General features: G+C 42.6%; 2 protein-coding genes across 2 annotated transcripts in view; both read right to left on the reverse strand.

Annotated features, from left to right (window-relative positions):
• Positions 1 to 572: 572 nt before the first annotated feature.
• icmt (isoprenylcysteine carboxyl methyltransferase) lies at positions 573 to 7,134 on the reverse strand. The gene is made up of 5 exons (XM_056272949.1): positions 6,617 to 7,134; positions 5,959 to 6,047; positions 4,757 to 4,926; positions 2,954 to 3,171; positions 573 to 1,974 (listed from the first exon to the last, which is right to left on the reverse strand). Exons 1-5 carry the CDS (start codon positions 6,833 to 6,835, stop codon positions 1,795 to 1,797), a joined length of 876 nt encoding a protein of 291 aa, XP_056128924.1. The 5' UTR covers positions 6,836 to 7,134; the 3' UTR covers positions 573 to 1,794.
• A 1,133-nt stretch (positions 7,135 to 8,267) lies between these two features.
• Positions 8,268 to 16,174, reverse strand: part of rtel1 (regulator of telomere elongation helicase 1) — a 36,476-nt gene continuing 28,569 nt past the window's right edge. Inside the window, exons 29-33 of the mRNA XM_056274186.1 lie at positions 13,357 to 13,494; positions 11,406 to 11,549; positions 11,041 to 11,247; positions 9,804 to 9,926; positions 8,268 to 9,571 (exon numbers count right to left, since the gene is read on the reverse strand). Coding sequence (XP_056130161.1) covers positions 9,501 to 9,571; positions 9,804 to 9,926; positions 11,041 to 11,247; positions 11,406 to 11,549; positions 13,357 to 13,494 — 683 coding nt within the window. The 3' untranslated portion in view covers positions 8,268 to 9,500. The remainder of the gene's footprint in view (positions 9,572 to 9,803; positions 9,927 to 11,040; positions 11,248 to 11,405; positions 11,550 to 13,356; positions 13,495 to 16,174) is intronic.

Consider the following 16,174-nt stretch of genomic DNA (forward strand, 5'->3'; position numbering starts at 1 on the left):
TTCGAGTTGCTTATTTGTCGCTTACATGTTGCCGGTGATTTTGTTTGTTTTTATGTTAAATGCTTTCTTTGATATGTTCAGTTAAATTGATTACCATGATGATGATGGTGGGTTTTTTTTAGCGTTATTATAACCAAGCTGCATATATCGGAAATGACGCAAACGCGGTGAAGCCGCGCTCCTTGCTGCTGATTCGCCTCCTGTGGTGACGTCACACCTCAGATTCAAATATCGCCGTTCTATTAATCAAGAGATCAGAAAAGACAACTTTAAGAATAGGATAATTATAGATAATACAGGCATACAGACATAGTTAAAGAAATTAATTTAAATGTTTATAATTAATATATAGTGATTTAACGTGACCAAATGCAAGGTACTGTTCCAAAATTAACAGTGCTAATGCCTATACTGTTCATACTAAAGTAAAAAAAAGTTTGAACACATACCATTAAAACGTTTGAAAATTAATTAAACAATTATATTTCTATTCCCTGTAAATAATCGAGTGATTTCATTTCTTGAACCAAAAGTCTGAAATGAGGACAATTCTTTCAAAAGAATTACCTTGATTTTATTTCACATAAAAGTGGTGTGCAATTTAGAAAATCTTGTGAATAAAACCACAGTAATCAACTAAAACTCAGTTTTCAGTCAAAGCGGTCAATTCTTTTATATGCAATAAACACTATGTTGAAAAAGTGCACCAGATCCTCTGGGTGGCTCAGGGGTGCCGTGCTCCATGAAACCAACAGAGAACCAGCAGTCAACCCATCAGGTCCATTCTGTAGCTCGATACAGTGCTCTGTATAGATAATCTGTGCTACAAATACATAACAGTATTATCACATAAATACCCTCTCCCAGAATGCAAAAACATGCACACACTCTCTCATGTGTGCGTGCATGTGTACATTTCTACAACTGCATGAAGACTCTTTAATCAAAAAGGACTTTTACCTGGAGGCTACCTCAGACCCCGTCTATATCAGATACCTGAAAAGTCTTATAAACATGTTAAGGGGCCAAAGAAAGCAGGGCGAGCCAATTCAGACAGATGAGAACAGTAAGGGTGAGACTGTCTGAACCAACACGCCCCGTCAGCTGAATCATTTGGTCAGTGCAGACGATACAGGAAGCCAGAGGAGAAGAGTGGAAAAATGGACAGTGGAAGCAAAGTTGATGTGTTGGATTCATCTACAAAGTTTAAGCTTTGAAGCAGGATTTTGATTAATTGACATTCATTTCACCACGTGTACTTCCTGTCAAATTCAACAGACAGAATTGTCAAATCTTTTGCCACTTAAGACCTCTCAATGTGAACTGCTGAGAATAAATGTACTGTGAGCAATGAGGGAATAACCATGTCAAATTAACTGTGGAATTGACAAAAATGTAAGTGGATCCCAGACCAGACAGAGAACAAAGAAAAGAAAAAAGCTGCAAATGAGGAGCACTGAAACAACAAGAAGGAAATGTCACATGACAAGCACGCTTAGAGTATGCTGACAGAAATAAAGGAAATGGAGGGAGATCAGATAGAGAGATGATAAGCAATATTCTGGATTGTGTCTTGTTTTAACTGGATTGTCGGTTTGTTGAGATGGAAGATGGTGGTTAAAGAACAGCAGCCCGGCCACATGCTGCCATCATAGCTCTTCCACAGCTCAGTGGGTCTCCGTCGGCTCCAGGGTCCTTCAGGGCCGCCGCCATGACCAGAGCCACATGCTGGCCACGGCCGCCCTGTCTCAGTGCCTCCCTGCCAAGTTGATTATTATCAGCACTCCTGAATTTCTAGTTGACACGGATGCCAGAAATGAAGGGCAGCCCCGTGGACACTTTCTTTTTGTATTCCACATAGTCCTCCCCAAAGAAATGGATGAGGGACAGCTCCTCCTCTTCAATCCGTTCGCGGAAGAAGCGCCAGCTAGCCAGCATATAGCCGACTGTACACACAGGGTTACACAGCATCACCTGCAACACGGCAAGACAAAATAACTGATTAGTAATCTTGTATTGGTCTTAAAACACGCTCTGTCCTTGTTCCGGTGTCACACCAAAACGTCCAAACAGGTTCCATGTGGAAAAGACCAACAATGAAAGCAAAACATCACATTCGTCTTCATGTGTGATGTCATTAGACGTCTCTCTTGGTGAGGAAATTGTCACAGTGTGGCTTTCTTTAAATTGGGATCCAATCCAGATTACCGTCACACATTTTGATAAGAGTTGAAATGTCCAAATTCAATAATAATTTCATTGAACAATGTTTATAGACGATCATTGTTTTCCTAAAGAAAGAGAAAACCCGTCCGAAAGGATCTGAATCAATACATCATACTTTCCATGCCGCTACTGTTGTGGGCAGTCAGTAATCTGATTAAGATAAATAACTGGATTAAGGTGATGGTGTGATTAATGTCCACATGTGTTCGTTATAATGCGTCTCTTCAATACAAGACTCGTTACATAGTCGAATTATGGAACAGAAGATATGCTGTGTGAGGAACGTGTCTGAGACTTTTCAGAAAATGTCTCCGTTTCTGGTTTTTTTTCACCCGTCCAAAAACTTGAGGATATTAAACTCATTAATCTTATTGAACATGAATGTTGTTTTAGAAAAGTGTCTGTTTCCTGATGCTCGCCATGTTGTTCTTTGTCTGTCATTTCTGGGTCAGATGCCAGTAACACAACCAATTCGCTGAAGGAACGGTGAATACAAATCACAGTAAATCAAATGATTGATGAAACAATATGTAGCTCTGTTAATCACATTATGCTTGTGTTGATTTAGACACAATTTAGTTCAGTTAAGTTGTTTACATGGCAGTTGAAATTCTTAAATAAAAGTGTTAACCTGACAAAAATTTAATTTTCAGCTCGCATGGAATTTACATGCAGTCAGTGTGTCTACATGCGAGTTAAGAACTGAACGATCCCCGATGTGGCTGACCTGTGTTCCTATGCTCCAGTAAAACCAGCCCACATATGAAGGGTGTCTGAAGAAGGAGTAGACGCCGCTGGTGACCAGCACGTGGCTCTGAGCCTTCTCATTCTGGACAATGTGGTTGAAGTTGGAGCCGGCCGTCAGCATGGCCGCCTTGCGGAGTCCTTCTCCACACATCACCATCAGCAGACCCGCCAGACTGAGCCAGTTCAGTTGCTTCAGCTCTGCGGGAGGAGACACCCCGTCACTGTTTGTATCTGCACATCACCAGGCTCGTCCACAGCATGGAAACAAGTCAGATGTTACCTGCTCCTGCATGGACTCATTAGCTTATGGCACGACACACACCAGCAAAAAATCATCAGCCGTGCAAACAGATGACAGATGAGGCGGGGGCTCCTATGACATTTTTAATTTGCTTAGACACAGATCCTGAGAGAAACTCCTAATAAGAAAAGCAAAAGTTCCAAGAACTTCTGGTCATTTATGAAATGGTGGACAACCCGAAAGACTGCTGTGTTTGAATTGATTCACGTTCCTCTCCATGTTGGACTACCTGTCAACTTCTCAGCATCCGGTGGGATGAACAGATCAATTCAAACTCCCCCAGAGAGAAGCGAGACGCCATCAAATCCATTCGGTGGCACATTTAAAGCAATGTGCCGACAGTTTATACTACGTTTTAATCTTACTGGAATGGATTTGTAAACTCTCAGCAAAAAACAATAGGCATTTTCACTGGGTTCTAGTATTCATAAATAATTTTTCAAACTGCACTTCAGTAAAAATGACTACAATGTAATATTAACGTACTGTCTAAAATGTTAAAACTATCATATTAGAAAATTTTGGCCTTCCACGTACAACTGGGAGAAGAGAGATGACGTCTTTTTTTGGAGAAACAGTTGACAGACACAGTGCATCTCAAACCAACTCCCTGATTTAAAGGGGATTAAAATCTATTCCCAATACGTCTCCGGTGCATTTGCATCTGGATTTTAACGGGATTTACATGACTCCTATCTGGACGATGGAGACACGGTATAATGACAAGCCTTTAACTCTTCACCTTCTTTGGAATCCATCGCTGCTAAATGAATGTTTTATCGCTTTAAAGTGTAGTTATTCAATCTGAGCCCCCATATAACTGTCGTCTTCCTCCTCAGACATCCTTCATCCTCTCCCTTCTTTCCACTTTCACCGAACCCCGTTTTCCCACATTCAATCCTTCTGTCCACAGCCAAACCCGAAAACCACCACATGGTGATATGTGTCCTTTCCTAAATGATGGTTCAAACTGGCCCATACAGACCCTCAACATTTTAACCTGATGTTACAAACAGCATTACAAACCAAGCCAACTGAAAGAGAGTCATACATTAAAGAATAAGGCTGGGCGATATTACAAAACCATATATCACAACAGTTTTGACCGAACACCTCCATATGGATAATGTGATGATATTTAGTGGATGACTATTGGTGTTTTCATAGGATAAGTACACATATGAAAATGATGATAAATGATCATTAGTCATGTGGATATGATGACCAAGCAGGTAGAGACATTCATTGTTCATTTCACTAAAACAGTGGAATAAGTTCAGAAAATGTTTCACTTTACTGTAATGCAGCCTTTAAGACCAGGGAATGACAACATTTAAGTTATGTCACCATATTACCACAACAATCCCACAACACATCTAGTCTCACATCAACATATCCAGATTATATCCACATACTGAGCAGATGTAGTAAAGAGCAGCGCATGTGTGTTTGTACAGACCATAATGAGAATAAGAGACAGACCTGGAACTGTGAGCTTTTCCACAGTGAACTCCATCCAGGAGGAGACAGCGGCCAGCGTGTACTCCACACTGTGGTTTAACAGGAAAGAGTCTAGCGAGAGGCTGCGAGGGTTGATGATGGCGGTCACCAGGTACTCCGAGTAATGGAAGAAAGACAAGGAGCACATGTACCTGCCAAACACATCACACTTTAATCCAATGTTAACTAAGCAGTAAACCAGCTGAGAAGACATTTTGAACCACTATGATGGGAAAAAAAAATCAGGGTCCCCACTCATTTTAAGAAATCCTTTTCAGGACTTTTCACATGTTTGCTTGGATGTAGTACAACATTACACCATTTTTTTTATGGACACGTGTTACTTTGGACTTTGTGGAAAAATGAATATTTAGCCCTGACATGGATATTTATTCATTGGTTTACTATGATGGTACTGATAACATGTGACTTTTGATTAAGATTTATGACTTAATGATTTTGTGTTTGCTGTGGTAAACATGTGTTAACAGTGTTTGTATTTTGTAGTTTATCATGATGTGAGATGCTGCAGAGACTTCTAGAGGGTCCTATACTGGGAGAGTAACAGATGTAGCAGTGAAAAACCACACCTTGGTTTTCACCTCCACTTCCTGTAAATTATATGTATAATATGAATGACTTGTCTCACATTTTTTGAATGTAGACCTGACAACAACCCAAGGCAGGCTAAACCGTCTCTTTTTAAACAAGGAAAATAAGGTACATGTGAGCCGAGTTGGGGTTCTCTCTGCTTTTTGCATTTAGCTGATACTGTACCACAACAAATAGCTTGTGAAATTATGAATGCTCTTTAACAACACATGTTCCCTCAGTAACTGATAAATAGGCTGGAAAAGGGGGTTATCTTCATGTGTGTCATCAGATGCTGTGTCCATTATGGCAGTTCATGTGAGGCCCTGTGATGGCCTGGCAGCATGTCCAGGGTGTCTCCCCGCCTGCCACCCAGTGACTGCTGGGATAGGCTCCAGCATCCCCACAACCCTGAGAGCAGGATAAGTGGTTTGGATAACGGATGGACGGATGTGAGGAACTAATAAACAAATGAGATTTTATCTATATACCCACCCCCACCCCACACACACACACACTGAGAAATAAAACCCCGGGGCAAAGCAGAAACAGCATACTGTCCCTCAGCGCAGAGTAAATGTGGGTCTACATACCAGCCAAAATGTGTCCATGTTGTTTGGGAAAAGCTAATGATCAAACCGCAGCCAAATGTTACTCCCAGAAAACAGGCTCTGACTGCAACCTGGAACAGGAGAGAGGAATTACAATGAGAGACCACACTTATTATCTGCAGTGAAATGACCTTCAGCCCAGCCAACCTGATGGGGAAGGGGAATTCATTCTCTAAAACAATGCTTCTCTACCAGCTCCTCGAGCAGCAGCAGTACTGCTGGTTCTCCATTTTAGCAGGAAGTTCATTCCGTCCACCTGTTTTTCAGGGGTAAAACCTCCGATTGGAGCCTGAATAACTGGAACAACACTGAACAACAATGCCATTAATTGCACGACAGCACAGAGAGCCAGCAGGGCTGGTGGTACCCGAGGACCCCAATAGAGAAACACTGGTCCGAAGTATTGGTAAATACGCCATCAAGTTGGGAGGTTAAACCGGGCAAACAGCTTAAACTGTCAACCCGTCAGGCATGGCATCTGTCTCTATCCTCCTTACACTAATGAGCTTACCCAACTAGCCGAGAAGGCTAGTGTTATCTATGCGCTGCGTGCAACTGGCTGAAGTTACATTAGACGGAACGTACACATATATAGGAGACACTGACCCGCCGGGAAGACTGGAGCTCTTACTGTACTGACCTTATACAGGGGTCCCCTGTAGAGGAGCAGCAAGAGGCCGTTCACCACAGCAACGTGCACACACATAGCTATTTTCCCCGGAGTTTCCGTCAGATAATCAAACACCCAGTCCACACGCCCGAACAGCGTCCTGACGACGGGGATTGTTACAACACTAAACCCCAGAATAAAGGTTTTTATACTTATCCTTCCCTCCAGGACCAACCTGGAGCCTGCCATGATGAAACACTTTGCGCTTTAAAACGAACTCTCGCGAGAAGTGGACGCTTGCCCGCGGATCACGTGACTTCCCGCTTCGGCGTCTTTCCGGTGTTTACGTCGAGTCGGCCGGTTGGCGCGCCGCGTTTCCGGGGTTCGTTTCCTGCCGAGCCTTCGCCCGATGACCCAAGGCGGGAAATCGCGGAAAGGTGAATCCGTTCGTCTGGACGCAACGATTATTGCGAGAGAAACGTTTCATCACTCAGCTCGAGTGACCTCTCCAGTCTGACTGAGATGGGTGACTTGAGTGGACTCTTAGAATCGCTTCGGTGGGGGCTGAAACGTTTCCCTCAATAAACGTTGCGTCCAGATGCGCCGATTCACCTTTCTGCGGTTTGTTTTTATGACCGTTTGTCTGAACGCGACAGCAAACGTTTACTGCAGATGGTGTGAAACAGTTCCACCTGCTGGCCGGTTCTACTCACTGCACCAGAGGCTCTCACGCGCTCCCTCTCTCGACTCAAAGGGCATTATTGGCATGCAAGTACAAACAAAAACAAACAACAACAACAAAAACAATGTTGCCAAAGCATTAAAGTGCAATTTGCCCAAATATTTGGACCGTACACAGTAACACTAATAATGAACATTAACACATCATACTGATCAATAAAGAAACAATAAAACAAAGAAAGAGAAGTAAATCAAAAGGTAGAGCATGAGTCGTGAGGAGACAAGTACAGCTGTCATGCTTTTGTTGCCCTTTTGTATCAGTTTAAGTGGGAGGGTACTGCAGGCATTGTGTGTGGCTGCCGCTTCACTCTCGTAGCCCCCCTTCCCATCCACCCCTGTATGTCTGTTATGTTTATCTGTTGTCTTGTTTCACCCCGTTTATTGTAAAGCGACTTTGAGTGTTAGAAAAGCACTATATAAGTTTAATTTATTATTATCATTATTATTGTGTTGGTTGTCTCTTAGGCTGTGACACTTAGGCGCTGACACTATTTCCCCCCGAGTAGATGTTGCAGTTCAGCCTGATCACAGAATGTATCAAAATCAATTTTTGTAAAGAACTTTGTTCTTAAATCTTCATATGTGCTACATTGTAGCAGGACATGTTGCTGTGTCTCCCCGCCTCTCTGTGGACAGAGCTGACATCTTTAGGATTGTATCTTTAAAATGTTTCAAATCCCATCTTCTGTAACATTTGACAGGTCTACTACATAAACCTGCTGCTCCACTGACACTTGTCATTAAAAACAACAATAAATAAATCAAAGAAAGTTCAACTTTCTTACCTGGATTACTGAGCATGCATAAAGACAATAAATAAAATGATATATCTTAACCAATTAATGTTGCCAATTGAACGACATAAAACTCAATGAGACGAAGTCTTTTGAAGAGTTTTTGAATTTAATATACAAATATAAAACAGTATATGCATTATGATTTCTTCACAAATTATATTCCAAGGGCTACCACTTGATACATTTGCACTGGGAATATTACAGCAGGCTGGTGGGTGTTTTGTTATAAAATAAAGTCCATAAAAGTTTATTCCTTCCGAATCTGTAATCCATACACCGTGTAACATGAACCGACCTCAGATCTGAACTTCATGAAGCAAAAGTTATGAAGTTACAGACACGCCATTAGCTTTAGCAGCAACATTTCACCCCTCAGTCTGTCTTCATGTGAGTATAAACTTGATTCCAAGGAAAAAGGATGGCTGCATTTTATTTCTATACTCGTGCATGCATTTTCTGCATCACATTTATAATCAAAATTTCAGTAAAGACATACGTTTAAAAATTCATTTTACATTATAAACACAGAGCATCCAAATTTTCATATTGTATAGTGGTACATAAAATTATTGCATTAATATTATGTATCGTATTATTGTAAAATAATATTTTGAACCAAAATTGCAAGCATTAGTGAAAAATAAAGTGAGATTTAATTTACTTTCAAATTTTCAATAATATTCAAATTAAAAATTGATTTGTGCTTTCATAATATCTTCGACTTATGAAAATAGTAATGAAAGTGTTGTGATACATGAGTGTAACTTTAATCTTCTGGATGCACGTAAACAGGATATGTGGGTCTTATCTGGAAAACCATCTCTCAACATTTCATTCAGTGATGACGTCAAGGTTTAGACAGACGGGAGGTTCTAGAGCCTCACAGGTCAGACCAAACTCCTGGTCGCCTCCACCTCGTCGAGGACGGTTTCCAAAAGGGAAGCTTCTCTGAAACATGGATAGTGTGATGACACACAGATCAAACCGACACAGTGATAAATGAGATTACATGGACTGACATATATGTCACATCCTGTGCTTGTGTATCATGTGAGATGCTCCATGATATTTCTACTACGTACACGAACATCCACTGATTCCGACATTGTTGAGACGATGGTATGTTCCCTCTCATCTGCACTGAGCGCTCATATCAGTATTTTTACAGTCAGTCTTCATGAGAGGGAGGCCTCATACCTTTTATGACAAATCTATACTATCAGGATCAGTCATGAGGTTATTCAGGCTGAGAGTAACCAATGATCATGTAGAAAGACAAAAGGCGCCTCAAATCTCTCGATCCTTTAAAGGTCACACGTCCTGTCTTCAGTCACGTTCAAGAAGTTTAACACATCTAAATTCATTTTCCTCACAGTTTATTTCCCTAGGCTGCTCAAGAAAAAACTGGAAATCTTGCTTTGGGTCTTCACAGGACTTGAAACTGAAGCTGAAAAAAAAGAAGAAGAAATGTAATGTGTTAATTCCTGTTTTCAACAGCCCCATGTTTTCAGAAGTCACTTTCTCTTAATGGAAACTATACGTTTAGTGAACGCTAAGCTTTTCATTGGTGTCACAAAACAATTTACTCAAAACCAGCCAAAACCAGTCGGCAACTGTTGACCAGCTTCAAATCATAAAAAAGAAAGAAAAAAAGTTTATTTGGTTGTAAACAGGGTTACCTTGGCTCGGCTGGTCTGCATTCACAGTTAGGACGGTGGCGGTAGGAATGGACGGTCCCATCAGGGAGTCCAACAACTCTTTGTATTGAGCCTTATGATGAGGACGTACAAACATCCCAAACCCTGGACACAAAGAGAGGATGGATGGATGAATAAAGTATTTCACATTCACAACCTTACAGTCACATGCTCAAGAAGACATACAAGGCAGATATTAAAAGACAAATAAACAACACATAAATACAACGGAGAAAAAAAATAACATTTCAAGAGGTCAAATTAGTATTTCTCGGGACCTAGGTGGAGTTACAGAAGATCAATATGACTCACTGCCAATACCAATGCAGTAGTTACAAAGCAAGTCCTACCCAGAGAATCAGACCAAGAAATAACTTCCAATGACCAAAAAATATGTGAAGTCCCAAACCACCGAAGAGCTTCACAAAGTCACCAACTACTGAAGAGCTTCAGAGTCCCAAACTACTGAAGAGCTTCTCAGAGTCCCAAACTACCGAAGAGCTTCTCAGAGTCCCAAACTACCGAAGAGCTTCACAAAGTCACAAACTACTGAAGAGCTTCACAGAGTCACAAACTACTGAAGAGCTTCTCAGAGTCACAAACTACCAAAGAGCTTCACAGAGTCCCAAACTACTGAACAGCTTCTCAGAGTCCCAAACTACCGAAGAGCTTCACAAAGTCACAAACTACCGAAGAGCTTCACAAAGTCACAAACTATTGAAGAGCTTCAAAGTCACAAACTACTGAAGAGCTTCACAAAGTCACAAACTACTGAAGAGCTTCACAGAGTCACAAACTACTGAAGAGCTTCTCAGAGTCACAAACTACTGAAGAGCTTCACAGAGTCACAAACTACTGAAGAGCTTCTCAGAGTCACAAACTACCAAAGAGCTTCACAGAGTCCCAAACTACCGAAGAGCTTCTCAGAGTCACAAACTACCGAAGAGCTTCACAAAGTCACAAACTACTGAAGAGCTTCACAAAGTCACAAACTACTGAAGAGTTTCACAAAGTCACAAACTACTGAAGAGCTTCACAGAGTCACAAACTACTGAAGAGCTTCACAGCTGAGGGCAAGCGTGACCGCCTGAAACGTCTGGGTATTATGAACCGGCCGCTGGATTAACTCCTTAAGCTATTCATCAGCTATTTAAAGGATGACCCTCATATTTTATCAATCACATCAAAAACACGCTTGCTTTTAACAAGAAGTACTTACTGACTAGAAGACAGAAGTCGTCATCTTTTTCTGTTAATAAGCTCACCACGGTGGACACCAGCTCATCAAACCGCTCCGTCTTTTTATAATTCTGAACGGCCATGAAGAACTGGTTGAACTTCTCTCCTCCAATGGCTTTTTTCACATCGGCCACAAAAGTAGAGTAGATTTCATTCTTTGAAGTGGGCGGTGCTGTAGACACAGAACCTGGTTCACACAAAAAACAGATGTGCTTTAATTCATTCATATCAACCGATCATATAGATCCATTTAAACTACTGTGATATACCATGTACATGACCACCAAATGTGAAGGAGCCCTTAGAAGTCATCAGCGTCAAAGGTAAATCAAGAAGGAAGTCTACCTGTTTGACTTCCTGTGTCAAGTTTCCTGGAGGCGTGGTTTCCAATGTGACATCCTCCATGGTTTAACTGCAGGGACGCATTTAGCTGACAGGTGGAAAGAGATGCGGCGCCTGAAGACGCCGTAGCAGACTGTCTGTTATTAACTAGAGGGAAACAGACAGACAAAAACACAACTGTTTTAATCAATAAGGTCTTTTTATGAAAAAAAAAAAAGAACAAATGTCAGTTGCTTCAGCTGATCTGTTCTTAAGACTTTTGCAGGCAGAGGTTGGTGATTTCACAGCTAGCTTTTCTTGAGGATTATATAAATCATAGGAGTAAGAATGGATTTCTCTTTATCAATGCATATTTCATAGGTCGTTTTCTTTCTTTTTCTTTTTTTTTTACCCCCCCCCTTTTCTCCCCAATTGTATCCAGACAATTACCCCACTCTTCCGAGCCGTCCCGGTCGCTGCTCCACCCCCCGCCTCTGCCGATCCGGGGACGGCTGCAGACTACCACATGCCTCCTCCGACACATATGGAGTTGCCAGCCGCTTCTTTTCACCTGACAGTGAGGAGTTTCACCAGGGGGATGTAGCGCGTGGGAAGATCATGCTATTCCCCCCAGTTCCCCCTCCCCCCCAAACAGGCGTCCCTACCGACCAAAGGAGGCGCTAGTGCAGCAACCAGGACACATACCTACATCCGGCTTCCTACCCGCAGACACGGTCAATTTTGTCTGTCGGGATGCCCGACCTACCCGGAGGTAATATGGGGATTTGAACTGGTGATTCCCGTGTTGGTAGGCAACGGAATAGACCACTACACTACCCGGCCATGCCTATAGGTCGTTTTCTATGCACAAGGACAACCTTAGCTTCAAATATCAGTTTCTATGTAAATGACAGAATAGAAGAGACAGGGAAAGAAAAGAGGAGGCCAGTATTGAATCTCCATCAAACCACCCTCATCCCACAGGACTCTGAAAAGATGATGCTCGAAAGCAGACCTGAAATTTAGCAGGCAACTGGAATCCGTTCAGGAAATAACATGTACAATGGATATAGAAAGTCTACATGCCCCTGTTAAAATGGCCATGAGATCCCGTTCATGCTCTATAAGATCTTTGTGGACCATAGCTTCTGCAGATGGAAGGAACCAAGAGGATGTCAGGAAATTCCTACCGGAACATCTGGACTTTATTTGGGGTTAATCACAGTCACTTTAATTGATGGCAGGTGTATACTAACTACTCTTTAACATGAGTTTGAATGTGACTGGTTAATTCTGAACACAGCCACATCCCCAATGATAAAAGGGCGTGCACACTTATGCAACCAGGTTACTGGAAGTTTTGTATTTTCCCCCTTCAAAATGTTTGTTTTTCGCTTTATTTTTATTGGTTGCAATTTAAAAAAAAAAGTGGAAAAACTTCTGACATGATTTATCTTGGTTTCATTTTTTTACATCACAAAAACCTGCCATTTTAACTTGGTTGTGTAGACTTTTATAAACACTATAGAAAATTTTAAATGTAAACCTGTCACTGAGAGTATCAGCTGCCTTTACACTGTGATGTGTGGCTATTAATACATTTTACGCTAACTGGCTTTCATGGACTGAATCCCACTTCTGAAAATAACTACTCATTACGCCAGAATTGCAACCAAGTCCTTAAATGTAATCCAGTAAAGCAGACAATGTAACGGACTCACATGATCCTTATTTAAAATCGCTCGATTAGCTTTATATCAATTGTGTTATTGATCCAAATGTCAGTTACAAAGATTGATATTTAACTCTAACAGCCATTTACCTTTTCCCTTATACAATTCTCTCTCCAAGTATTAAACAGGTGATAGTGAAACAGTCCAATGCTTTGGGAAGAGCGACTGCATGACGTCCTTTCAGATGGAATAAAACCATTTTGAGTCCATTGTGTAAATGTGAGTCTGTAGGCTTTACGTACCGTCGTGCTGAATCAGCGCTATCCTCTCTTCTTTGGAGAGCGAGTGTTCCGGTTTGTATCCACAACCTTGACCCGTCCGCTCCTCACACCTGCCGTCAAACTCCTTTTTGTGATGGGGGCGTATGAACTGGTAGAACCCTATGACATATGAGTTGGCATATTGGGTAAGAGGTCCACATGGAAATCTGTAGAAATGCTGAAAAACTGGTCAACTTCCCTGCAATTCCCCAGTAAATGTGGCTAAATGCTGAACTGGGATGAAGGAGGCTGGACTGCAGCATTTCTTTTATTCTAGATTTCAAATCATGCGGCAGTGTTCAGTAACTCATTTAAATGTCACTGACTGCAATGTACAAGAATTTGTTTCATTGATAAAAATATTTCTGCTAGGGGTGGGGGGGTGGGAATCGATTCTTGGATGCACCGAGATTCTCTCACAAAAGATTATGTCTTGATGCAGAAAACTCAATAATCGCAAATTTAAAGCTCATTTCCTAACTGGGCTGTATTGTCCTTACGGCTGCCGCTGAACCAACCGGAGGGTGAAACGTGACGGACGTAAAACATGTGCATCGTGTTTATGTTCTGAGTTAGGCTACTTCTTTAGTTTTGGTGAGGATGGCTGAGCGCGAGCAACCGAAGTCGGATACAATCCGACCGGCACCCTCTGGCTTAAAAGCCAGCGTATAGAAGCATGTTGGCTTCTACAGAGTTGAAGGGAAAAGGGACCTGGACAAGAGCCGCACTGTATGCAAGTTGTGTTTGACTAAAAATATTTTGGGAACCCAACAAACATGAGAAACCATATTTCACGTTTCCACCCAGAGTTGTAGGAAAAACAGCTGGTTGTAGTTGATTGGAACAATTGAACAAGTGATAGATATCAAAGCTTCCACCAAACTCGGAAAGGGCGAAGCGAATCACAAAGTCGATCGCAACTTTTATTGCCAACGATTTGTGACAGATTTGCTTCCCACCAGGAGCAGCAAAGCCCACTGAGGGCCCATGTTCCTGCCCCACTTGACAGCCGGCCTTCTGACACTGAATGAGACACTGGCGATGCTGAGTTCTCCTTCTGTTCAGCAACCAGCACCCCCTGGTGGCCTACATTCATTGAAGGACCACGAGTCTTTCCTTTGCTCCCTGGACTCAGAACAAGCATCGCACTGCCCCCTTATATCCGGTGATGTCGAGTCAATGGGACGGCAGTGCAGGATGTGGTCTTAACGCTCAGGTCTGAGAAATCTGCCATAAATCAAGCCCTATACGATAGGTTGTGTCAGAGCAGTCTCTGTCTACCCTTTGTGCAGAAGAGTCACTGTCTTCTTTCTGTGGATCAACCACAGACCCCAATCAAAGCTCTTGGCATCTCTACCTTATCCATACAGATCAGAACAAGAGAATTCACACATTTCATGAGTGTGGTTCCCCAACTACCTCATTCACTCTTTTTTGGGGCAGACATTCTTGTCAAATTGGGAACCCAGCTGGACATGGTTAACCATGTACGCTGGGCCCAAGTTAACATTGAAAGGTACCCACTCATCGCCAGCCCAGAATGCACACATTCCAGACAGACCATCCCTCAGGCATGTCAAGTGGCGAGTGAGTTTGATGTAGTGATTCCTGCCAGGACAGCTGGGTCCCCCTTAAGCTTGTGATGCTGAAAGGACAAGAGCTTTCAGGATCACAGGCATTCTTCCAACCTTTGCCGCTCTTTCTGGAACAGTGTGTGGCACCCCCTGGCTTGAACTGAACCACTGTTCCACTTATCTGCTGGTGCAAAACCTGACCAGCACCTCATTTTTGTGGCTGCATGTTAGCCCTTGGGGCTGTTGATCGATAGCTCATTTCATGACTTTGAACTGAGTATCCAAATGGTTGGCGAACTTCCATCTTCTCTGGTTGGGGCAGAAAACTTCAGGCAGACATTCACCACCTTCCCCAGCAAAATAATCTCCACTGCCCTGCACAAGGCACTGCAGAATGAACAAGGCTGTGATGCCAACACAGACACAGAAAGGGACATGGTTGTCTATGTCCTCACTGCCCTCCCTGGCAGCATAGTTTCATTGCAGGGTGTCGTGGCTCCTCCAACAGGAGAACCGTATCCTGGATTTGAACTCGAGGTCCAACAACAGTTCGCTAAGGCGAATGCCTTAACGATGGATGTTCAAAGACAGCAGCGCCCTGAGCTCTTCTATGACTTCCAACATATTTGGTCACGAGATTCCAATGATTGTGGCATCACAGACCTCCACACCATGCGGGTCCCAACAGATCTAAATGTGCCACCAATGCTCCTGCACCAGTACAAAATTCCCTTGGCTGCCTACAATTCAATCCAGGAAAAATTGGACACACTGCTGGAGGAGCAGCTCATTGGAGAATGCAACTCTTTACATAAAATTCACCCTTGTGGCCAGTGTTGAAGTCAAATGGCAAATGTCGCCTGGCCATCGACTACAGGCAGCTAAATAAACAACTCTGTCTCGCTGGCCAATGATCCATTTGGATCAGACTCTTGAAGGTGAGAGATGCCAAATTCTTTTCCATGTGTGCAGTGGATTTTGGACCCGAAGGTAGATCCTGCAGACCAGTACAAGCTGGCCTTTTCCTTTGGCACACAGCTGTTCACATGGAACCGGTGCCCATTTGGATACTCAAACTCCCTATCGGAGTTCAACATCTTCCTTCATAAGGCCATGAGTGATGCCGCAGCTCGCAGAAACTTACCTATTTCAATGATATTCTGATCCACTCATGAACCTTTGGAGCCCGCCTGATCAAGATCAGACATGTGCTCAACCAGCCCGTC

The sequence above is a fragment of the Lampris incognitus genome, chromosome 2 (assembly GCF_029633865.1).
Source record: "Lampris incognitus isolate fLamInc1 chromosome 2, fLamInc1.hap2, whole genome shotgun sequence".
Taxonomy (NCBI): Eukaryota; Metazoa; Chordata; class Actinopteri; order Lampriformes; family Lampridae; genus Lampris; species Lampris incognitus.